The sequence below is a fragment of the Myiozetetes cayanensis genome, unplaced genomic scaffold (assembly GCF_022539395.1).
Source record: "Myiozetetes cayanensis isolate MyiCay16 unplaced genomic scaffold, myiCay2020 scf9, whole genome shotgun sequence".
Lineage (NCBI taxonomy): Eukaryota > Metazoa > Chordata > Aves > Passeriformes > Tyrannidae > Myiozetetes > Myiozetetes cayanensis.
Window position 1 is genome coordinate 20,398,465 of NW_026088185.1, and position 25,478 is coordinate 20,423,942.

General features: G+C 36.2%; 1 protein-coding gene across 1 annotated transcript in view; it reads left to right on the forward strand.

The window, feature by feature from the left end:
• GRB14 (growth factor receptor bound protein 14) overlaps positions 1-23,987 on the forward strand; it is a 59,124-nt gene extending 35,137 nt beyond the window's left edge. The window contains 11 exon segments of the mRNA XM_050339756.1: positions 4,241-4,362; positions 6,555-6,629; positions 11,958-12,095; positions 13,142-13,252; positions 13,445-13,540; positions 14,113-14,193; positions 16,389-16,505; positions 16,607-16,664; positions 16,756-16,843; positions 20,522-20,615; positions 23,364-23,987. Coding sequence (XP_050195713.1) covers positions 4,241-4,362; positions 6,555-6,629; positions 11,958-12,095; positions 13,142-13,252; positions 13,445-13,540; positions 14,113-14,193; positions 16,389-16,505; positions 16,607-16,664; positions 16,756-16,843; positions 20,522-20,615; positions 23,364-23,510 — 1,127 coding nt within the window. The 3' untranslated portion in view covers positions 23,511-23,987.
• The last annotated feature ends 1,491 nt before the right edge of the window (positions 23,988-25,478 follow it).

Consider the following 25,478-nt stretch of genomic DNA (forward strand, 5'->3'; position numbering starts at 1 on the left):
TGCTGATAAAATCCTGTTTGTTCCCAGGGCACCTGAGTGAATCTCTGACATCAGGGACAGAAAGCAGTTACACAGTGCTATTCTACCTGGACAATAGTACTCAGTCTTCAGAAACAACATCAGAGTGGGCTGTCAGTATTTTCCTGCAATACAATCAGTTTGGCTGGATTTATGGTGAACTCTGGGACAGGGCTACTTAAAAAGCAGACCTAAACCATTCTTCTAAACTTCCAGATATGGACCAATGAACTGTGTTGAAGTGACTCTATGTGTAGTATTTTAAGTTGCTGGAAACAAAATGTTCTGAACTCCTTTCACATCATCAGTGTTCCTCTAGTGTATTCTTTTCCTCTTTTACAGTACTCCTCTACTCTTTTTCTATTGTACAGTTTCAAAGGTGTAATCTGTGGTTTCAGAACATAACTATAACTCCTGGTCTCTTTCTTTTTTGAAGTGTATAGGTGTACTTTTGCAGTATAAAAACAAAAAGGCAAATTAACTATAGTGAGGAATGGGATGTTTTTAGAGATGTAAAACATGCAGCACTCAGGAAAGACTTCTCTCAGCAAGAGATGAGTTTAGAGGTGCACTGCTGGGATATAGTATTGAACTGAAACTCCAGACAATCTTAATTCCTTTTACAGCACTATGTTTCTGTACTGTATTGTGTATAGTTTTGATAGGAAAGTATATTAAAAAAAATCTACTAGAGACAAATGCCATAAAAAAATCTGGTTTTAATTTCACGTCACCCAAAGTTTGCATATTATTCTTGAACTTTGGCACTGGACTGGAGTTACAAAATGTAGTACTTCTGCAAATTCAAGGGCAGTTGCAGATGCTAGTGTAAAGTGTGGCTTGAGAAAGAGGATGTTCTGGAGGCCTTCCTGCATTCTAAAATATGTAGGAAACTCCTTGGAGTTCTTAATTCTCAGAAGAGACTGCACTGGTACCTGGTAACTCCAGTACTGTTGATTTAACAAAAAGAGTACACATCACAAACAAAAAACCAAATACCCACACACACTTCCCCCCAGCCCTGGATATTTAAATATGTCTGAAAGCTGTTTTAAAAGTCCTTTTCTCTGTATGTATGTAGGGAATGCAGCCTTGTACATTTGTAGAAAATAAACTTGACTCTGCATCTCTGACTCAGCTGTGTTCAACAGCTGTTTTTTAAGGATGAACTACAAGAGCTAAAACTGGTTTCTGCCCTTTAATACTCCTTTATGTTATGAAGGCAACCACAAACGTTTTTCAGATTTCTTCTCTTGCTTTGTAACATTTCAAAGGTATTTGTAACCTTTTGCACTGAATATATCAGCTGTAAGATGCTTCCAACTCAGAGTAAGGTCAGAGTTAAATCTGGGTCGGGGCTGTAAACGACTGCTATAGAAGAGGATGTAGCAAAATGGCTTTAGAAAACACTTTTACATAAATAGCAAAAGTGTTTTCTGTGTTTTATAGGGTAGCTGGTGTTTAAGGAGTGCAGTAACTATTGAAGAAGACACCAGAGACAAACCATGCCAGAACAATAGTGGCACTGTTTCTCCAGGTTTATTTATTTGCATAGTACACTTTTTGCCAAATAATCTGTTTTTGTCAATCTGAAGGTTTTCTTGGAGGATTTCAATATCAAATAATTAGTGAAGTTGCTTTTCCTAAAATTCTGATGCTCTCAAAATTGCTGGAGACCTACATTAACCATCCAGTCTTCTGACTGCTCCAACTGCTTCCAACATAGTTCTAGAAAAGGGTTCATTTTAAAAGTAAAATTGTTTCCTAGATGATGAGGTTGGCAATTCAACACTGCTAACCAAGGAAAGGAACAACTTGAGATATCCTCTATTTATTTTTTTTTATAGTACCGAATGATAATAGAATCATTTTTATGATACTGTTAGATCTGATTTTGTTTGAAAGGTTTAAGATATTGATCTTGACTTGCATTAAGTATGTTCTTAAGAACTGGATGAGTAGCTTGAACAAACATTTTTCAAATGATGAGTTAGTTTTGGATTGTTTGCTATTTATTATTGCGTGTTTTACTCATGTAAATTTGGACAGTCATTTTCATCTCACAAGTTAAGTGAATTGGTAATGAAAGGAATGAGTGGAATGAAAGCTGTGAGCGAGTGTGTATGTCTGTGTAAATTCCATTATGATGTGGATTAATAATTCATCCATCAATTAGTGAACATTTTCTTTAACATCTAACAGCTGTCTGAATACTCCTGAATTAGATATAATTGCATGAATCTCAGTGAGCTGAGCACAGCGTTCTACTTTTAATCAAGACAGACATTAATTACATCACTGTATTATGCCTTCATTTCTGCATGGAAGTATCTACTGTGAAGGTTTAAAAAGGGAAAAAAAAACCAAAAACCACCAAAACTGCCACCTAAACCAAAGCATAAACCCATAGTCTCTACATTTTAGTTTTCACAAACATATATGCCCTTTGGTGTGGAGCTGTATTGTTGAACATTAAGCATGGTCGTGGTCCTTGCTGTATTGCCTGGCAGGTGCTGACCAGGTAGAATTGGCTCAGGGTGAGTGGGCAGGTGAGGCGGTCCTGCTTCCTGGGGCACTGGCTGGTGACCCCTGTCTGCCTGCCATGGAGCACCCACACTGCACCCAGCCCATGCCTTGTCACCCGGGATGCTCAAACTTCCTCCCCACCCCCAAAGCTTTGCAGTAGCCTGGGCGCTATTTCAAATATCTGAAGTTCAACAATTATTGCAGCCTTATAAATGACAATATATTTCAGAACTGTGTGTTTCTGGTATGTGTCCTCTTTGTCTTAACATATTGAATTCAAATAAATTTTTTAATGTTTTTCACCTTGTCTAAGATTACTGAGGACAGCTGAAACATGCCTATATTTGGATGATGCCAGGTACCTTGGTGCTGGGAGTCCCATACTTTTAGTGCAATTCCCCTGTGCAAGGCAGGCTCTGAAAACAGAACAGTTTGCCATAACTGTTGTCCTTTTCAAGGGAAGTACTGTCTTCATCCTGAATTTTTTCCTTTTCTACTGAGAAATTTTTGTGTTGACTGTAAACAGTTTTCTGTTTGCTTCTGCAGCTGAACACGTGTTCCAGGGCTCCTCCTTGAGTAGGTGATAGTGCCTTGGCCAGGCAGATCATTGGTGTCTTTCAGTCTCTCATTTTGATTTCACTCTCTGCGTTCTCTTAGGTAGCCTGTGGGAAAGCTTGTAAAGCACTATCTGTGCAATAATACTGAGCAATGGCTTTATGGTTTTTATTTAGTTTAAACTTTTTTCCTTGATGGGTGGCCAGAGAGGAGGCTACCTGAAAGGTGTCATGCACTTCAATATTAAATCTTCTTTTATGTGCATTAGTTACTTTCCATAGTTAAGGAGACTGTTTTGGATTGTAAGAGGTACTTCTCATGTTAGAGACAGTAATAATAAAGAACACAGAAAGGAAGGTAGAAACTCTCCAGTCTAGAAGAGAAAAATGATCTACCTCAACTGAAGTACAGCTTTTTTATGTCAACATTTAGGGATTTGATTACAGGGCTATGTTTTGGAGGGCACTAACTCAGTGTTTCAGTTCCTTTAGGAAAGTAAGTTGACTCACTTGTAAAATATTCTCTGATGTGACACCTTAAAAATGAAGAAATACCAGCATCCTTACCCATCCATTGGGGTGATGCAGAATGTCTTATTTTTCTGCCAAGAAGTAAGTCTTGAGGAAATGGTGTTTTCTTAAATGTCACAATGCCATTTAAGAGTTTTAAATGTCATCCCAGAGGAGCATTTTCTCTCTATAAAGCTGGAAGAAAAAAAAACAACAAAAAAGAAGCTAGTTTTAAGTAAGAGCATCAGTTCTTTAGGGTCTCTTTATCCTTCCATCTAAAGAATGTGTTTTGGAGTAGAGAAGCCTGTACAAGATTTTAAAATGCTTTCATTTCTTTCTTTCTTTTTGGGGTATTTTCTGTTTTCTGAATTGCTTTATGGTTTTATTTGCTTCATTTAATCTGGTTAAAAAATGTGATTTTCATATAGCATCCTTAATCTCTGTCTTTATGGACTCACGTATTAGTTAAATTCAATGAAAAAGGAGTTAAATTCAGTTGAAGTTTAACTTTGCTCCATTTCATCTGTGGATCATGAGAGTTCTTTGTCTTCTACTACTCATGAGCTTGATATTTGCTTTTGGTTTTTTTGTTTGGTTGTTTGGTTTTTAAAATTTGTTTGTGTTTTTTACAGGAAGAGCTATAGAAGACCATGAATTAGTGATGGAAGTTCAATCAAATTGGGTAATGGAAGAGGAAACCAAACTGTATTTTAGAAAAAATTATGCCAAGTATGAGTTTTTTAAAAATCCCCTGGTAAGTCCTAACATTATATCTGTGAAGTAATGCAAAGACGAAATAGTCTTTTCTATTACAAAGAGACAGGCAGAGTGTAAAGTTGTTAGCGTAATGTGAGTCAAAAGGAATTATTGAGAGGGAATATATGAAATGTGGGAATCTATTGTAGTGCATATAACTGTTGGCCAGTCCCTTTGTTGCAATTGTAAAACATCCATGTTCAATATTTTATTGTTTGGGAGTGAGGGGGTCAGCAATGGGTTTAACTTTATTGCACACGGACCTGCAACAAAATAAATTTTTTGCAATTGAGTGAACTTTCCGTCAAGTGACAACAAAACAGCAATGTGAGGAGAGGTACCTGTAGCAAAGATGATTTTATTGTTGAAGTGCAGATTGAATATTATGGCCCAGTGCTGCTCACTGGCAGCTTTTCCCAGCTGCAGCTAAATGACAACTGACACAAAAGGCCATGAGCAGCCGTAACCTATTAGGGGTAAGTGAAAGTGAAGCCAAAGTAAGTGTACATAAGGAATGGAAAGAGAAGAGATGAGTTGTAGCTTAGGGTTGTTGCCAAAGGTTAATAATGCTGATTCAGACTTTGGCTGATGGCAAAGGCCGTGGAAGCAGTCCTGGCTCAGCAGGAGAAACCATCTGGTTGTTCGAGTGCATGGTGTATTTGGACCACTCCTAATGCTGTCTCTTATAAAGCCAGCTCGTTTCAGATGTCAAAGGGAGAAACAACAGAAATATGTGAGGGCTGAAAAGGTAACAAGTGGAAGGGAACTCAAATTATCTACCTGTGAAAAGGATAAGAAGGTAAATATAAGAATACCAAAAAATATAAGAGATCTGAGAGGTTTTTTGTTTGAGTCACCTCAAACATGCACAAATCATGTACTCCCCACATATGGAGATATCAGTACACCAGTAAAAAATTTCTTAGCTTGAGATGGTCTGTAGTTAGTAAAGAAGCTTTCACAGAATCACAAAGTAGGTAAAGTTGGAAGGGACCAGGGTCATCTGGTCCAGCCTCTCTGCTCAAGCAGGGTCATCCTAGAGCACATGGCACAGGATTGTGTCTAGACAGTTCTTGCATATCTCCAGTGAGGGAGACTCCACAACCTCTCCAAGCAATCTGTTCCAGTGCACAGTCACCCTCACAATAAAGATATCACCCTCACAATAAAGATATTCTTCCTTATGTTCAGCCAGGACTTCCTATCATTGGTTTCTGCCTGTTGCCTCCAAAGACTGAGTTCATGTGTTGGTTAAGCAGTGAGTGGAGCCAGCTGTGGAGTGTGGCAGGCATGCAGCTATAAGTAGGGTCAGCAGCTGTAGCTCATCAGAGTTCTTGCTGTTCCTGCTGAGTGATTCTTCTGAGCACTGTGTAGCAAGAATGCTTTATCAGAATAAATTTATATGAATTAAGCCTACCAGTAGTTCAGTGTTACTAAAAGTGGGCATTGGGTGGCCAAGGGAATATTAGCTTCAAACTTTTCCAGGCCTTGAGAAAACATTATTTGCGATGGTCAAACCCTTGTCTGGTTCATATCTACATGACTATATTGAACTCCTCAGCTGCAGGTCTTGAGCTTTCTTCATAATGAAATTGGCATTTTAAATGTGGACTTTTTAATCCCATCATGTTGATGTAGTCAGATTTTTATGTTAATTCATATCATACAAAGTGGAAAATTAAAAAACACCAGAACTTATGCTTATGTATTAACGGAAGTTATTCCAAAATTTTTACTGTTTTTTTAAAATTTATTTTATTTCTAGTGTAATGAAAACAATAAAAAACAATATACTTTTTAGCACATTGGTGTATATCCTCCCTACTTTGTAGCATGTTTAATCCCCAGGCAAGTTGTGTGTCAACAGCAATAGAAATTACTACCAGAAAAACAACGCTTAAGGCTCAAATATTGCAATATGAGGCCCAAATATTGCAATATGATTTGCACTGCTGTCTGAAAATTCTATTCCAGAGACCATTGATGTTTTCTCAAAATTCTAAGTTTTTCAGCAAATAATACATAGGATGTCAGAAATTCTGGGATGACATTAAAGTAAGCTTAAATTATTGGATCAGGGAATCTGCAGTGTCTTGCACTGCATTGAGAACTTAAATTGGACATCCAAAAGAGATAGAAAGTTTTATATTTACTTTCACAGAACTTTCATACAAATTTTTTTTGTTATAGAACTTTTTTCCAGATCATATGATATCTTTTCCAAGTGAGACAAATGCTGCTCTAAGCCACTCTGGGATATTACAGGTATGTAACCCCTCAGTGAAGATGAGCCAGCATAGCTCAGAATTTCCCATTGTCTGTGTTGTGTGAGCATAGTTCTTTGTTGCTATTGGATCTGTTGCTCTATTTTGAATAACTCAAAACATGGTTAATAACTTTTTTCCTTATGATATACGAAATGTTAGTCCTTTTCAGGCAGTTATTATATGTCCACACTTGCAAACTTGCACATTCTTTCAGAATCAAGAAGCACCAAAACAGACAAAATGCAGTGAAAACGTTAAATATCTTTATTGGGTATTTTAGGTGAAAGACCCTTTTTCCTTAAAAAGTGTTGCAGTACTCAGGACACACTTAGCAGAAGGGTATGGTAGAATACTGAAGAACTTGTAATGTGATACAAATGGATATAAAAAGGAGCTAAATGGTTAAACTTAACATGTAGAAAATTTAGACTGACTAGTATGATTTGTTAGCTTGAAGGCTACTGTAGCCTTCAAAAAAAATTATGGTAGGTCACTCAGTGTTAGTCATCTTTTAAGCAGACACAAGATTCTAATTTACAGTGAGAATAATGAAGTGATAATACAGAATGACCATATCAGGGATCATCGTCTTGCTTTCAAAGAGGGGAAAAATGAGTAATAAAGGTGGAAGCATACACATCACTCTTGTTTGCTTGTCACTAGAAAAATTAAATAATAGAAGAAGAACTTCCACTGGTCTTAAGACAACAACACTATGTATGAGTTTTGGTGATCAAGAATAACTGGAAAGGCAACATAGTAACATAGGATATTTAAGGTAGAAGTAAAAGAAACAGAAATTACATTTTTTTAAAAAATCTATATAGTAAAGTCTACCTTAGCATCCACCAGTAAATGAAAAACATTTTAAAGAACTAATTCTCAAAGGATTTCTCTGTATTAAATAGTTGTATCCTTATAAAAATGAATACTAATCAAGAGGTTAAGATTATCCGAAATGTAGTAAAAAATGTTGGAAATTAAATTTGACACACACTGGAATCTCAAAGTCATTTTTACAAACCTAAATAAAATCTTTGTAATTTCAAAAGTACTGCATATCTACTGAAAATGGGTCTACTTTTGCTACCTAAATAACAAATAGTTAGTAGTCTAACATAAACATTTAATTTAGAAAATCCTGTCCCCTGTATTAATATAAATTTATATTTTTTTCTTCCAAATATAATTTGGTCATTTGAAAAAAATGATACTTTTATAAGGGAGCAGTTTGCATATACTTTTGCACAGAACTTCCTTAAGCCCATATTGTGATATCTAGAACATGTGCAGAGCTTCTGGGTAAGATTAAGAATAATTCTAAATGTATCTAGTTACTTGCCATTTTGATAGCTTGAAAAATATGTTGCAAACTCTCCTCTGTTGCTCTTTTATGTTGTATTGTATGTTTAATTGTATTTCATCAAATAAAACTTAGGAGGCACAAAGTAGAGAATACCTTGGTGGATTGTGCAGCCGTTGTGCACGTTTCAGCAGAAGCTGTTGGGTAAATTGTTTACAGTGAGTCACTATTTCCTTGGAAACTCTCATTAAGACAAGTTAATGGGCTTGCATTATTATTTGTGATGTGCTTAGTCAAGTATCAAGAGAGACATTAGTTTTAACAACTGAATGCTTACAAGTGATTAAAAAACCACTCTGATACTATTACAACTTTTTGTGGATTGAGCTGTAAGCAAGTAAAATGTTTTTCGGGCATGTTTTTCTTGACTTTCACTGAAAGTAAAAGAGTGAGTATTTTGGTGGATGACCTTAAATCAGAGCATCTTTGTAGAACAGAGCCACAAAACCAAAAAGAAGTCATCTGTCTCTTATCCATTTAGCATGTGCTAAGTAACAATACTAGGTCTGGGGTATACTGAATGTCTGTGTATACCAAAGAGAGAGGTTTAATCGCTGCTGTGAAGATCTTTAGCCTAAAAAAGAAGTGTGTCACTGTATTGATTACAGTATAGCTGCTCTGAGACACAACACTCTGTACATGTCTAGTGCTAGGCAATATGGATCATTTGGAACTTGCTTCAGGTTATTTTTGCAAATTGGATGCTTTAAAATATGTCAAGAAATGAATGTAGTATGAAGATTTTAAGATTATTATTATTAAGAGCCAAGCTTTTAATGTCTTTAATTGCTCTGCTGTATCAACAAGTCTCTCTTTCCCTGGCTAGTTTTTCACCTGACTCCACCATTCCAGTCTTCAGGCTGAAATAGCCATGCACTGAATTGCAGTCTCTTGTCAATCTCCTGGATGTTGTTTTAATCTGCCTGTTGCCTTTCTCCATCTTCCACTCTAGGTTTTCTTGGCTTTTCTCCTGGTTTAAACTCCTCAGGTTGACTGAAGTCTATAGGAGACAATACTGAGAATGAGAATCAGTTCTTCACTAGAATTACTTGATGCCCCGAAAATTTCTCAGCAGGTTCAGGGTAAAATCCAGGTCATTCCCAGTATCATTGGTCTGGATTGTGGCCAGCTGTCTCACGTCTGTGAAGAAATCAGTCATCAAATTCAACTTGATTCACAAAGTCTTAGGATAATCATGGCTTCTTTAACTCTTCAAAACACTTTGTAAATGCTCAAGAAGCATCTACCTTAGCAGATGTTCCTGTTTCTGCAACCACTCTCTCCTTGAAAATGTTGAAGATGCAGAACAAATAAGTTGTATAGTTAGGAGTGCAGCTCTCAATCTTTATTGCATTCAGTGACGCATGATTTCTGCAGCTTTTATTACTATATTCATCTGAGAACTGCAATGTTTTTTCACTTTCTGATAGATTTGATATTTTGTTTATTTGTTTAGGTTTATTTTTTTTTTAAAAAGACATTTAATTACTTTGTTTTATATTTGGATTGGTTTTAAATTAGTTAGGTTTTACAGCTAGTCAAATGGTAATTGAGTCCTTGGTGCTGTTATGTATTAGTATCTGAAAGACACGGTGGCATTTGACACCACTCTACATATCATGTTATATATTTCACTCTGTGAGGAAGAGGGTGCAAGTTGTGCAAGTTTATTTCTGCATATTGTGTGACCACTAATCCCTGTCTGCAGCATACCATCATTTAACTCCCCCCTTTTCTTCCAGTATTGAAGACTTTGCTTATTTTTGTCCTATAATGATTACCGCTTATCTGCATAAACAGGGATCTGTTCCCTTCTATAGTAAACTTGCATGTACCTCCACTAAAAAGCCCAAAACAACAAACTAAAACAGCCACAAAAAACCTGACCAAAACCAACTTGCAACAAAAGAATCCCAAGGAAGGTATCTTTTCTACTATTGTTCATTTTTGGCATTTATTACAGACATTCAGTTCTCACTCTGAAATATTTTTATTGCTCATCTTTCTGACAGTTAATGGTTTTGACTACAGCTTGTTCATGTTCTATTTTCTCACAGAGTCCTCAGCTGTCTTGGAAAGGAAAAGATGGATTTAGGATTGCCTTTTTCCTAGCATTATTGCTACTTTATTTTAATTGATAGCTTGGGTACAACAGTTACTGTTGAAGCTTAGCATTGTATTGCTCCTCGACTTTGGTCTGCTGAGTAAGAAAAGTGTTTTTCATGACAGAATTTCTGATTTGAAGCTCTTATGGCAGGAATCCTGGGGAAGACACTTGTGCAGGCAGGAAGCCAACCACTCCTTTCAGCTTCAGCAGAGATATTAAAGCCTAAAAAGATGCTCTTTTGTTTTTTGCATACATTGACTCGTTTAGATTATCCTAAAGCTTCCATTTGACTTTGTTTGTGAATTTTATACTTTTTCAATTCAGCCTTTATATTCCCCACCAGTGAACCTGTTAATATGTGGCAAATGGAAGATTAACAGGCTGGAACGCCTACCAAGACCTACCCGTCTGCTTCAATGTGGCTAAAATAGCTTAAACTACATTTGCAGACAGCTGTGTGCCAGCAGCACATGTAGATAGATGTACCTATTTTTGCTGTAATTTAACTATTTGGATGAATAGCAGTGAAGCTGCTCATAGCATATTCCTGGTTGTGGGCCAAGGCACTCCCCTGGCCAGTGGAGCCTGCCCATGGTACTTCATTCTCACCAGCTCAGGTTGGTCTGCAGGTGGTACAGTTGTGCATCTCACTGCAAGCTAGGAAAACAATGAACGTCAAAGAAACCTTATGTATCTTGGTTAGTTTGCATTATTTAGTGGCCACAGAACTTGGTGTACTTCCAAAATCACATTCACTTTTTCATTCTGCTGCTGTCCGGTAATGGCCAGTCTGTCTCTTGCCTTGTAATCTGTTGCTTCATTCCTCAAATCAGATTTTCTGGAAATGGCAGTGGATAGGAAGAAAATTCAGCCATGAAAGCTGCAGATATCAAACAGAAACCCCTTTGATCCCTACCTCTATGTGAGCCTAGATAGTATTTGTGATACCACAGGCCAGCCTGGGGCAAGGTCCTTTAAAGACCTTGGCAGTAACACAGATTCCCTTGCATATATATGGAAATAGAAGAATTCTGGGTTAATATGTTTAGAGTCATAGTTCTGAGTAGTTTTATTGGAAGAAGAGTGATAAAAATTAATGCATTACAAGGAATTAGAGTAAAGTTAATGTTGTTGCTAGCTTTTGGTGGGTACTTTTGCAGCCTGAGTAGAACTGTTTTAAGCCTCAGCAAGATAACAGCTGTGTTGCACTCTGACAATGTCTCATTGAAATGGCTGAAGAGAAGCCACGGAGTATCTTGAGTAGAGGCAGGACCTGTCTTGGGGACTGGCTCAGTCTCTCTGGTTTTGGTTCAACTAAAGCTCTAATTTCAGTACCACTTCAGGTGTTGAGACCTTTACTCCCTCCTTTTGAAAATGCTAATGCCTGACCTCCATGGATTTGTGATTCAGAGTTTGTGGTTTTCTTGTTGAATAATTTTAACTCAAGATAAATTCTCTTCTTTGGTTTGTAACATGGGTCTGGGGAAGGGATATTTTTTTTCTTCTGTTGGTAGCATTGATTAGCAGTTTTATATAAACAGGGTCTGAAGCATGGGGTCGGTACTTCTTACACTGGTTTTGTTGCTGAAGTTAACATATTGCAGAAGTAATGCTCTCATTTCAAACCATATGTTCCATATAAATATGTAACTTGCTTAGCATACCTTGGAGTTGTGTAACATTCTACATGCTTTAAATCAGAGGCACTGTTAATGGGATTAGATGCAATCATAATTGAATTACTGTGGTGTGATAGTGTATTTAGGGGTTTATTCCCCTTAGTCCTGTGTATGTTAATGAAACGGAAAGCTGGTTTTGGATGAAAAGAGAAATGGAAGTCTGATATTTTCTTTCAGATGTTCCTAAGCTCCAGCACGTATCCTGAGATTCATGGTTATTTGCATGCAAAGGAGCAGGGAAAAAAATCGTGGAAAAAACTGTACTTTCTTTTGAGAAGATCTGGGCTTTATTTTTCTACTAAAGGTACTTCTAAGGTAAGGGAGGAAGGAAAAAGAGAGTCAGAACTATGAGGTCAGAGCAAAGATGTATTTATTTGTCATTTGTTGTAAGAATAAAAAAATTTTATAACTAAATAATTTATAGGAATTAAAAAAACCCAGTTTATTATAGATAAACTCTAGAGAGAGAATGAGGTATAAAATTGGGAAAGTGTTGTCTTAGAAACTGTACTTTCTTTTTGCCTGACAAGTTTGCTTCATTATGGTTAATATTTTTCCAATCAGTTAACAGAGTACCCTTTTAAAATGAATTTTCAAATACCAGTTAAAATTCTGAAGTACGAGTAGATGCTCTGAAAAGCAAATATAGCACTTGATTATCTAAACTTAGAAATTTTACAGGATGACTTTGGAAGTTCTCAAAATTTGTCACTGGACAGTTTTTCATTCTACTAGTTCAAATTTTTCATGGTGGTACTTTAAATCTTATCATATTAAACATCGGAGTTGAGACACCTTTTTTAAGCAGCTAAACTACTTAAACCAATATTTTTTTCTTGTTCTGAATTTGCTGTAATTAATGCCAGGGTATTCATTGAGCTGGTTTTGTATACTTCAGCAAATGTCTTTTCTTTGGTTCCTTAAGATAATTAACCTTAGCTGGTGGAGATAATGGTTAGGAATAGTACTGGGCCCTAATTATTACAGTATTTTGTTTTTCAGATTGTGAATGTATATTTTATTTTGATTTTTGAAATGCATATTGTTCTCAAAATTTGACTCCTAATCTAGTATTATTATGGCTTGAATTTAGTTGAAGTTATCCCAAAAACTATATCATTTGTAGTTTGTTGGTTTTCCCTCTCAAGAAGAATAAACTCTTTAAGTAGTTTGTTTTTTTTATCTCTGCGTGATAAAATTAATATTGACTTGCCTCTTTCTAGATTTCATGATGTCACAGTTAAAACTGCAGTATGTAAGACTGTATTTTGGAACAGAATAATTACTTTCTCTTCCGAGTTTCTTGTCTAGAGAGGCTGGCTAAAAGTAGTCTAACTGTATTACATTGCTTTTCTTTTTAGGAGCCAAGGCATCTGCAGTTTTTCTGTGAATTCAGCAATAGTGATATGTACATGTCTTTAACAGGCAAAAAGATTTCTGGAGCACCAACAAACTATGGATTCTGCTTTAAGGTACAAGCTTATTATTCTGATACATATTAAAGCAAGCCACAGTTTTTAGGTAAGCTTAAGTTTCTTTAAGGTTTTTGAAAACAATATTCAGCTGTCTATTATAAAATAGGAGAATTAGTGGCTTTTATTTCAACAGGTATTATCTTCAAGATATGCATTAATGCTAAAAAAAAATGTGCTGTGGCCTTCTAGCCTAACAAATCAGGAGGAACCAGAGACCTGAAACAGCTCTGTGCAGATGATGAACAAAGTAGGACCTGTTGGATGACAGCAATTAGGTTGCTTAAGGTAATTTTTCTGTGTGAGTGAACTTCTTGCTGAAGCTGAGTGTGTGATATTTTGATGCTGTGCAGTAAAGAAGTAACATAATTTTAGGTTTCCACGCAATAACAATATCAGTTTTGTACTCTGAAAGCTTATTTATATTTATCCCAATGAACAGAGAGAGACCAAATTGCTGAGGGGTTTGTAGGGGATGAAATGATGCCTCAGTCCTGAAAATATTTAACATTAAGCATATACTTCTGTGCAACTATGTTGGATTCAGTGAGTTTGTTGAACATTGAATAAAGCAAAAAGAATACAAAAGAAGGGAACTTCAGTGTTTTAAAAATGTGTCTGTGTTTGTGACAGAATAGGAATAGGTAAGAGTGCATATTAAGTGAGTGGTATTTAATGCAGAGTGTACATTTATAAAGGCAGGAGGAACAATGATGATGTACATTTCCTTATCCTAGCAGTGTTTGTGTCGGGTTTTAATGGTGAAGTAAAGAATGTGTTATCTTTTACATCTGAAAAAAAAGCTTACTTGGCTTAAGTTTACAATTTAAAATGCTAACCATGTTATTTTCTGGTTTTAGTATGGGATGCAGCTGTATCAGAATTACATGCAACCATATCACGGTAGAAGTGGCTGCAGCCCTTTGAATTTATCATCTATGGTAGGTCCCACAGTAGCTCCATGAATAAATAAATAAATACATGTTTCTGCCGTCATGCTGTTTTTAAGTGACTTGTGTCAGTTATACTACTGAACTGGTCCTTCCAAACCTTGCATGTGCGAATGCTTGCTGCAATCTTTAGGGCTGTCAGGGTTGACTAGAGAGCTAATAAATTAATTTACTTACTTAATATAAATTGGGTAGTTTGGAGTAGTTAAAAGGCTTTTTCCCTTTGTCAAATCTCCCTCTGTCAAAATGAATGAAAAGAGGGTTTTGAAAACAAAGCAGCAGAACTATAAATGCATTAAAAGAGAAGTAAAGTGTTTAAGGTTACATATGCTGTAAAGGATGAATAAGCAATTTGTAAAAAATTCTCTTCAGCATACTTCGCATTTAATTTTTTTTTTTTTTAAATCATAAAATATGAAGTGCTTGAGATGAATTCCAAGTGGTGTAATACTGATTGGACTTCAGAGGAAGATCATAATTTGGCAGGACTGGGTTATGGAATAAAAACAGCCTATGTGTCCATCTCCTCAGTCAGATAGTTGGGATTGTCCTTTTCTTTAATATCTTATGTTATCCCACTTCTTTAGGAGTAATTTGATTTCAGACTTTTTCATGGATGATTTATATCCCTTTTGTGGGTTTTTTTTGGCTAAACAGGATAAAAATTACTTGTTGCAGGGACTTGTGACAATGATTTTATGGCGGATTTATTTTTAGTTTTTATTATACTTCTAGCTAGTAAAATGCCTAAAACCCGCATTTGCTATTACAGGCATTCACAAAAATAGTTTTCAGTAATATTGCTGATAAGCATGGCTTCAGAATTGTGCTTAATACTCTGACTGTGTCTTTACTTTGAGTTCTGTGAAGCTGTTGCAATTGGCAGCTGTGCTCTTACAGTGGACCTGGGAGCCATTACTGATTCTCTCCTCTTACACTGTTGTGTGCATTTAGCTCCCAGAGCTTCTAACACGGGCAGAATCTATAAGCACTGTTAACAGTGGCACTGTTTTTCTCCTTGTGTATAACTCACAAATTAAACACCATATTGAATAAACTTGGGGATCGAGTGCACACACTAATAAATGTGCTTCAGGAGGGAGTCAATTCCATGTTTCACATTCCTCAATAACTCTCAACCATGTCAGCTACAAAAAGTTTCCTTCACTTTGCTGGAGGCAAACATTTTATTTTATCTTCGTTTTTTTACTTTTGCAAAGTTCTTTGCAAGTTACAGTTACTCAGAGAGACCTTAGTTACAGTATCAGGAATTACCCGGAACTATGGAATTGCTCTCTTCCATTTCTAGTTGTATTCATGATTGTAACCAAGAACAAAACCGAGCTGCTTTGGGACTGGGAAGTTTTGCTAACCCTGTGGAAATCTGGGCCTCTTGTGTATAGATCTTACTTTAACTGGTAGAGTGCTAGAATATTCTTTTAGTTATTAGATATTCCAGTGCCTGCCAGCATTTGAGCCATTACAATCCATATGAAACTTGGTTTTGTAAACCTTGGTTTCTGAGAAACATTTTGGTGATTTTTACGACTATTTTGTCAAACTTCAATGTTTTCATTCTGTTGTCACTGAGAGAAAAAAACACAAGCTTTTTTTTCATAACTGATGCTGCAGTTATTGAGTCTGTGATAAGAGTTAGAAGGGATGTATTAAAATGGAAGTTATACTCAATAGAAATTGCTGTTTTCAATGCTTAAATCTGGTAAAATCTGAGTGGAAGTTTATGTATCAAATATATAAATTTATGACATTTATAATGAAATATTTTGAATATTTTTTAATTTGAGCATTGCATATAAGAATTTTATATTTTTTCTTCTTTTCCTTTTACTTGGACATCTCAATAACAGTTTCATGACTTGTTTTGACATGCAAAGGGCTAGTCATAGTTAAAAATATAAATAGAGTTTATGGTAAAGCAATGTATTTATCATCCATTGCAGTAATGCAGAAAGATGGTCTGTCCTGCCACATTGTAAAATTGAGCTTTGCTGCAGCATACTGGAATTACAAATACTCCCTAGGGTAAAATGAGTTTGGCTCTGATGGGAAACACTGCCGATACTTGAAACATCACTTACAAAACATAGTGTTTTCTCAGAAGCTCACTTTTAAATGATGGATCTTGTAAAAAAATGGGCAAACTAATTTATTTTTCTTTGTTACAGAGAAGCATTTCAGAAAATTCTTTAGTAGCAATGGATTTCTCAGGACACAGAAGCAGAATTATAGAAAATCCAACGGAAGCCCTTTCAGTTGCAGTTGAAGAAGGATTAGCATGGCGGGTATAAACACCTTTGCTTTACCAGAATAGTATTTGCTGATTTGCTTTTTGTTTTAGCAGAAAAGCTTTGAAATCATGTTTTTACTTCTCTCTCTCATACAGAGGAGAGGGTGTCTCCGACTCAACTCACATGGTAGTCCTATTGCCATGTCTAACATGGGTATGTGTGAGTTAATTAATTGCTAGAGAAATGCAATAACTGGGTCTTTCAGTAAGGGGAAAATATTTTTCATAGATCTTTATTTCTACAGCTATACACAGATCTCAGTCGTGGTTTCATCATAAAATCTCTAGAGAAGAGGCTCAGAGACTTATTTTGCAGCATGGACTTGTAGATGGGTAAGTTAATTCTTTACACAGCTTGTTTGAGACGTGTTCCTAGTCAACAACTCCTGCTTTTTATTGGAGAGGAGTTGGAAGAAGGAGGAGTTTGCACTAACCTAATAGGAATAAAAAGTCTTTTATATAGGGCTGTCTGGGGATCTGTTGGTTTCTATTTTATATCGTTTGGAAGCAATAAAGTGGTGATCTAAGACTTTGATTCTGTCACTGACCGATTACTTATGTCCGCTCAGAGCCAAGCACTTGGGCTCTGTATTTGCACAATATTCTCTGGGAACTGTCAACTTTGGCACCAGTGTCTTTTGTATCTCTTAGTGATGAAAGTATGAAAGCAAGCCTGAAAAGATTATTCTGAGATGAACTGTGCTGGGACAGACATTGAAAGAAAGTATGTTTTTTCACATGAGTTGACTAAAAATTGTATCATCCTTTAATAGTAAATAGTAAACGTTAGGATAAGGCTTTTATTTTTCTCTCATTTAAATATTAATTAAAAAAAATTACAAAGTAAGTACGTATTCTTTGTTCAGATCCTCCTGGTTTTCATTCCTGTATTTCTATCCTTACTCCTGTATTAAATGTAAACTTGGACCTCCTTCATTCAGTGAGTAATTCCATAAAACTCTCAGTTTCTTTGAGTCTGTTTTCAGTTAAGTACCTGGAACATCAATTGCTGGTTAAATTCCTTCAGTTTTAGGCTAAGTATGTTGTAATACTCTTTTCTACATCTACAGAAAGGGTTCCAGGAAAAAAAAAAAAGTGAATGGAAGGAAAGGGGGAAAGAAACAGTCATACTCAGTGCAAGAATTGTTAATTAGTCTTCCACTTTTGTATTTTTATTTATTTTTTAATTTCAGGGGTCCTGTTTTTAGGCCTGGCTAATCATCCTGAAACTGATTGTGTACTCTGCATTTATTTTTGCATTTGTTACGTGAGAGGGACATGACATGGGGATGCATCCCCCATATATTTCTGAGCAGGATGTCATTCCAGGCCTGCTAATCTTCCAGTGTATTTCTTACACAGTAAATGAAACCCAGGAGGTTTGGTGAGTAAAGAGCAATGGTGTTTGAAATAAGCAAGTGAATACCTTGTTAGCATTAGTTTAGTACAGTGTTGTTTACGTGACATTCTTGGCTCTATTCATAGTTATGCACTGTGGTTTTGGGAAGGATGATATTCTTGTGAGGACTGTCTAGAACTGGCTAGAACATTGGTAGTATGAGCTCTCATATGCTGTCAGATACATATTCAGGAGTGACAATGAGGTAATGAATACATGACATCATGTGACTAATGCTGTGTTTTTTGATGGGCCGAAAGAACGAATTAGGGCTAGAAATACAGCCATTTCTGATGGGAATATTAAGACTGTTCTGGGAGTGGGGGCAGGGAGAATAATCCATCTTGAGCCTTTTAAGGTGATCCCAAGCAAGGAATTCTCATGCATATATGACAGAGGTAGTAGAGCCTCTGTAATACCGTATGTACCAATATGTTGTTCGTGATGGTTTATAGAAGATAAAGGGACTATTATATAAAGGATCTACAGTAGTCTCAGTATTTGGATAACGCAGTAACAGAATTAAGGACAGCAACAATCTTAAGGCACGCTATGCAGGAATAAAGTTTTTGGATCTACTGTTCTGGTGTGAAAACAACTTTCTTAAAGAAGCTTACATAACAGTGTTGTAGATTTTGTACTTTACCCTCTAAAGGATGTTTGAAGACTTTTCAGTGATAAATGGTTAACAGGATTGCGAGCTGATCAGCATCTGGTTGATAAATGGGATAAGAGCATTACCAAAAAGCCCATGAGAAAATGCAATTGGTCAAAAAGAGAACTTTATTAGGGAGCAGTTGACTGGAGTCATCTAGCATGTCTAAAAACCTCCTTCCAGCCAACATTTCTAAGATTCTGTGAACTACAACCCTTTCTTCATAATAAAGTTTTTAAAGGTTCTTTGACAGCTAAAGTAGGTCTATTGTGAGAAAGTTAGGAAAGAGCAAAGATTTTTTTTATCTGAAGGATAAGAAATGTTGCTTATCTTTGCTGTTAAGGAAAAAAGTAAGCAACTATACTTTAAAAGAACTGATGAGTGGGAACATAAATCCTAATCAATGTCTTTACTTTGTGTATCATTTAATATTGATCCCAGTACTTGGGTATAGACACCCCATTTTGGATATCTGCAAAGTGTCACATTCTTACAAAGTGTCATTTTTCTGAATAAAATGACACTTGTCATTAATGACAAACATATAAAATATTTAGGTTAATGCAAATGATTTATCGTAACTGCGTTCTGAACAATTTCCTTCATGTCCCGGAGAGGCTGAGAGGCCACTAGGTGGGGAGAGCGAGCCAGCTCGCAGAGCCCGCGGCAGTGGAGACGCCTGGCTTGTACTTGTACTTGCAGTATGCTGAGTTGGCAGTTATCCCTCTGGAATAACTGAATTACTGTCAGAGCTCCAAATTAGTCTGGATAAGGATTTTGATAGAAATGGTAATGATTATTTACTCCAAATTTCTTAATTCCAGGTATTTTCTTACTTCGGAAAAGTAGGACTCTTACAAACTTTGAGAATGAAACTGGTATTTTGGAGCCGTGCCGGTAGTCAGTGAAAATCCACTGTAAACCTTTGGTGGCTTTCTTTTCCTGAAATTCTTTATTTTTATGTATAGTAGCTGGGCTCTCATTTCTGGTGTGTGGTGGGGCAAAAGTAGGTGTTCACTAATGCTCACTTGATTGATACCTGCAAGTCCATCTTGCCTATTTCTTTTGTGTTCTGAAAGAGGAGCATGCTTGCCAGTGGCTGCCCCTCTATTTCCCTGCTTTGGTACATTGGTTAGCTACAACACTTCCAGACCTGCGCAGTCCAAGCAGTTCATACTTTCTCCGCTACAAAGTTGTCTATCAGGTACTTCCCTCTGTCCACCAAACTGTTCTCTGCTGATATTCCAAACCAGGGGATTTGATGAAAACTATCTCATACTGATAATCATCCTTTCCTGTACCAGATTATTTTATCAAAATTACAGCAAAATTTTGTTTGTCAATGTCCTGGTTGGAATAAGTTATCAGTCAAGTAGTTGTGGTGGCACTGTTGGCCACTGAAAGTGTTGTCATTTAAATAATGATTCCATAAAGCAAGCAGGATGTAACTATGTCTTGGTGGGAATTTTGGTGCTGTGCAGAAGTGAGTGTGCATTTATGAGTATTGGCCAGATGTGGAAAACATTCTGGTATGTCTCTCATTACCTTTTCTGTAAAATTCCTGTTTAACTACCTTTTGAACTCTCCCTATAATGCTTGCAATTTAGATAACTGTCAGAGTCCAAAAAAAAATTTTTGTTTGAAGCACAAACTTTGAGGGTGCTTTTCTGTCTGAAGAGATGCATTGTAATTCTATGCAGTGTAAAAACTAACGCCTACAGTGTCATTTATTCTGAGAATGCATGTTTTTCACATAATAGACAAGGTGAAGAATTGAAGAGAAAGTATTTCCAGTGACACATTTGCAAAGAAATACTGATTAAAAGCCTAACTTACATAATTGATATTATTTTTGCTTTTCACTAATACTTACTGTAATGAATTTCAAACAGATTTAACTGAATGTTTACAAAAGGATTCAAGTGATCTTACTGTGAAAATTTTCGATCTCTTTTAGGGTATTCCTGGTACGTGATAGCCAAAGTAACCCCAAAACATTTGTATTGTCATTGAGTCATGGATTAAAAATAAAGCATTTTCAAATTGTACCAGTAAGTAATTTTTTTCAGTTTATGTATGCGTTTGTAAAATCAAACAATTGAATAACTGTGATAGAGTATTGATGGATTTTTTTTTTTTTTGTCTTGCTGTTCTATGGAAGATGTAAACCTGTATCACTAAATAGAATTAATATTCTTTAGTATACTTGAACCTTTTTGATCTTTGCTTTTGGTTTGTTCTGAAGCTTGACTAGCAGTGTGAAATCCAAAAAAGTTTTTTGAAAAAGCAGACAAATCTATTTCAACAGGAATAGAAGCAACCCTGATGGCATGAAGAATCATGTATTAATAGAGGTCATGTTGCCTTTTCATTTTTCAGTATGTGCACTATTTCTTAGTCATCTGTTTTGGACTGTCTACGATGTGTGTCTATATCTCACTGACTCATCTGTTCAGGATAGTTTCAATATTTGTAGTCAAACATATTTTGTTGACCTCTGTTCTTGATTCATGTTATTATGATGTATTCATGTCCAGGTCTTCTTCAGCGGGACAATTTTGTAAAAAAACCCAAAACACTGATATCCTTATTTAGTCCATCCACTTTATAGGTAAGCTGAAATTCCCTAAACTGGAATCATATTTCTATCAGTTTTCATCAAACATCCTGTCCAGTTCTGACAGAATAGCCAGGCTTCTCCATTGCTTCCACTCTCTCTCAAGGTGGTTTATGCAGGATTCTTTACATGCTGCTTCTGTTGAGATAAGAAACACTTAAGCATTATGTGTTTTGGTCACAGATGCTTGATATAACTGAGCAGACCCATAGCTTTTTCATCTCTCTTCACAAGAACTTTTCTTCCAGACCACGTAATACTCTAGCGTCCATGTTTCTTCCTGCTGAAGTTTCTGCTGTTTCTCCTGAGATTCTGCTGTTTCTCAGTAGAAATTTGTGTAGTGGCAAATTTTTTTTGTTTCTGATCTGTTAATCCCTTGTCATCATTCACCACATTTCTATATGCCTTACCTAGGGCTTGTAGCTGATATCCTGATATGCAACCTGCCTAGTTCAAGCATCACCCATGTTAACAGGCATCTCATGTTAACATTGGTAATCTGTGCAACAGGTATTGCAGGTGGATGGTAGCAAATTGGTTGTAAAAAGTTCAAAAGAAAACCTTTGGGATACGTTCAGGATCCTTTACTGTGTTTTTCAGCCTTTATACTCTGAGTTTATACAAGTTAATTTCAGTGTAGTCTATCCCTAAATTAGCTCTTCTGTAGTACATATGAAAAAAGTAGAATTGATACACAGTTCTGGGGCTGTCTTTTTCCAATAAATATTCTCTCATAAGAGCCTAGCTTGCAGAAGGTGTTAGGTTCCTGGGCAGCATAACTTTGATGTGAGTTTTTGTTTTGCAAAATATTGATAGCTTTAGAATTAGCAATCTGTCTGGTATTCATTTCAAGGTTTGGAACTAACCTGGAGGAGGAAACTAGACATTTGAATTGTTAACTCTTCCTTGTCTGCTGTCTGTTGGCAGGAAAATTGCATACCTAAGGAAAGTCCATTGAACGATAATCCATTTTCAGGTTCTTGGCTGGAGCACAGGAATTTACACATGCACACATTGGTAATTCCTTAACTAGCAGTGTTTGACCTGGTTTGACCAAAGTCTGAGAATAAAGAAGTTACAAACTACTTCCAGACATGGTAGAAAGGGGTAGAATAACCACGAGTCATAAGCAGTTCAACAGCTGCTTGCAGATAAGAAATCATAATTACAGGTAGCAGAGCTAATTATATCTTCTCCCTTCCCCAGTACTCAAGTAGGGTAGTTGCATCTTTCTCTAGCACACCATCTGCTGCTCTGTGCTAGCCCTACTTCAACATCTTCTGTTCACTACTCTGTCAATCTTGGAAAGTATCTTTTTTTCCCTTTTCTTTTTAAAAATAGTTTAAGAAGTTCTTTCCCCTCTATTTACAAGGATATTAATTAGTCGCTTTTCCACTAAAGTTTCTTGATATTAGACATATCAGCAGTAGAGGAAATAAATCAAGAAATTATATAGTCAGTAGTGCAGTCCTAATTGTGCAAGAGCTAACACTGAGTAACTTAGAATAGGGAAATACGGATTGTAAATTTTTAAGCATCTGCAAGTCAAAAGGAATCTTTCCAGGTATCTTCTGAAGTTTCTTCTTTCTCTTCTGTATCTGTGCTAATCCATGCATTTGGAACTGCAGCAATTTTTTCCCCTACAAGAAAAAACATGCTACTAAATCAAGCATGTTACTTTTGTGATGGGCAGTGTCTTGTGCAGCTGATACCATCCAGCACACCCCAGTGCACTGGTGTGTAGCCTCATCACACCTTACGAATTAAGTGATAGAAAATCATGGAATGTGAATGGAGCAAAGGTTGGAATCTATCTACGAGTAACTTGAAACTTGGTTGGTTTGTGTCCCTCTGTAAAAACTCAGAGTTCATATTAACTCCAGCTATCATTCCAAAGCATAAAGTAGCATTGTTTGTGCAGAAAGAATATTCCTATACTTATTTAATTGTTCTTTCCTTTTTGGTTTGTACTTGAAGTCAAAAAACGCATTATTTTTCTGGTTTTTTTTTTCTGTATTTTTGATATTGGTGTGAATGATCACTGTATTTTTCCTTCTTTCAGTAGCCGTAGTATTATGAATATATTGAACTATAAGAACACTTCTGAAAGAAGTATTCCAATCAGGAAGAAATACCATAGCAAAAGAGGATTTTATTGAATATTGTTTTTTCATTTTTACAGTTGGAAGATGATGGGAAGCTGTTCTATACCCTTGATGATGGTCATACCAGATTTACTGATCTCATCCAGCTAGTGGAATTCTACCAACTTAATAAAGGAGTTCTGCCTTGCAAGTTAAAACACTATTGCGCACGAATTGCTCTTTAACCAAAGCATCTGTTGTTTCATCAGAGGGAAAGGAAGATACTGGAATACTTTTCCCCTAGAGGCAATTTGTATAGCAAAAAGGGGGGGAAAAGCATTACATTTTAAAGATTCTATGTTTAAGCTGCAAAAAAAATTTATATTCTATATAGATAAGAACTTTGCTTTGTGATTGTCACAGCAAAAGTAACTTTATGGTTTTAAAAAACCATTCTTTCCTATGTAATTCTTTAGTGTTGTCTTGTACTTTGGTTTGTTTTTTTTCAACTGAAAACAGTTTTGAAAAATATTGTCTATCTCCTATAAAAATACAACTGAAGAAAGATCTTTGTTCTTAGGTTTAAAATTAACTTTTTGTCTCTATAAATGTTTCTCATAATTTCTGTTCATCACACAGAAGAATAACATTTACTGTGGTGAGGTTAAGAAGCTGAACTGCACATTTTATTTGTAAATAAAATGAATAAATATTTTGCACTATATTTTTGAATGCTACTTTGAGGATTATCATATCCAAAAAGTGAAAAATCATTAAAACCACTTATAACTGCTCAGTTGTATTGAGTTGTGCTATTATTGTTGTAATATTTTAAAGGATTTTTTTCTCTAATGACTAAATCTATATCTTTGTACAGAGCTGGAGTGTCACTTACTTGGCTGTGGAATGTATAAACATGCATAAATTATTATGTAGTACATAACATGGTTTAGTGAGTACCTATAGTCTCTGACACAGAGAGAGGGAAAGAGAGACCTGTTAAGTACTGTGGATTCATAGTTAAGAAGGGAATCAACTTCAGTTGCCCTTTAAATATAAAGGTAATATCATAATATTTGCAAATTAACAATATTTACAGTACTTGCAAATAAAAGTAAATTCAGTGGACTTGACTCTGCTGAAAACCTTGTGAAAGTGTATTTGCAGTTAGTTCCTAGCTTATTTTATTATTTATCACGAAATAAAAATGTCAATATAGCTACCAGTCAACCAGTCTTCGCAGATTACAAAGTATCTAATGTTCCAACTAAAAGGAACTGAGATGGTAGACCAAGTCAAATTTGGGACCATAGCGTTAGAAATACTTTTGGTATCTGTGTTTTGAAAGAGAGATGATACTGCTCCACCCTTGAACAAAAACTCAGGTGGAGTGGGGCCTGAACTGAAAGAGGCATCCCTGTCCTGATACTTTGCTGTCCAAGAGATCTGATCTTGTTATGAGGGTTCAGGACATTGTCCTGGCTATCTCTGTGTGAGGCAAAAGCTGGAGTAAAAGGTGGTATTTGGAGATGGGCCATCACACTGAATCCAGCCCCCCTTCCTGTGCTTGCTTGGGTTCTCTGACTGTCAGGCACACCATCTGTTCTGCTGTGGGAGCTGCTGGGCAGAGAAGGTAAAGGATGCCTGGGCAAGGGATGGAGTGAGTTGGACCCGAGGCACAGCAGTGCCTGTGTGTGTAAGCTGACAAGGCCATGTAGATGGAAGGATTGGAATAGTATGGTAACTATAGCCTATGGTTTTGTTATTGTGTGTCTGTGGAAGGCAGGCATAATAACATAATACTGTGATACTTAATTTACCAACTTGATCCACACATCACTGACCTTTTCCTCTGGTATGCATATGCAGTCTTTAAAGCTCATTAAAAAAGCTACTTTTCCTAATGTGTACCAAAGATGCAACATATGTGGTGCCTAAGCTCATTACATTAGGAATGCCTTGTAAAATTCTTTATAGTCTAATAAATTTAACTCTTAAATGTCAAATAAAAGTTCAAATTGTACTTAACAAAAAAATACCATTTTAATTAAAGCCTCTTCAGATTCACTTCAATAATGTGATTACTTCTCAGGTAGTGTTACTTTGGGTATTGATATACGATGAGAAACACTCTCTGCATCCCTAGGCATTTTACCATCATGGCCAAATAAATTGTCTACTGTAATCCATTTCTCCTTGGACATCTGAAAGCT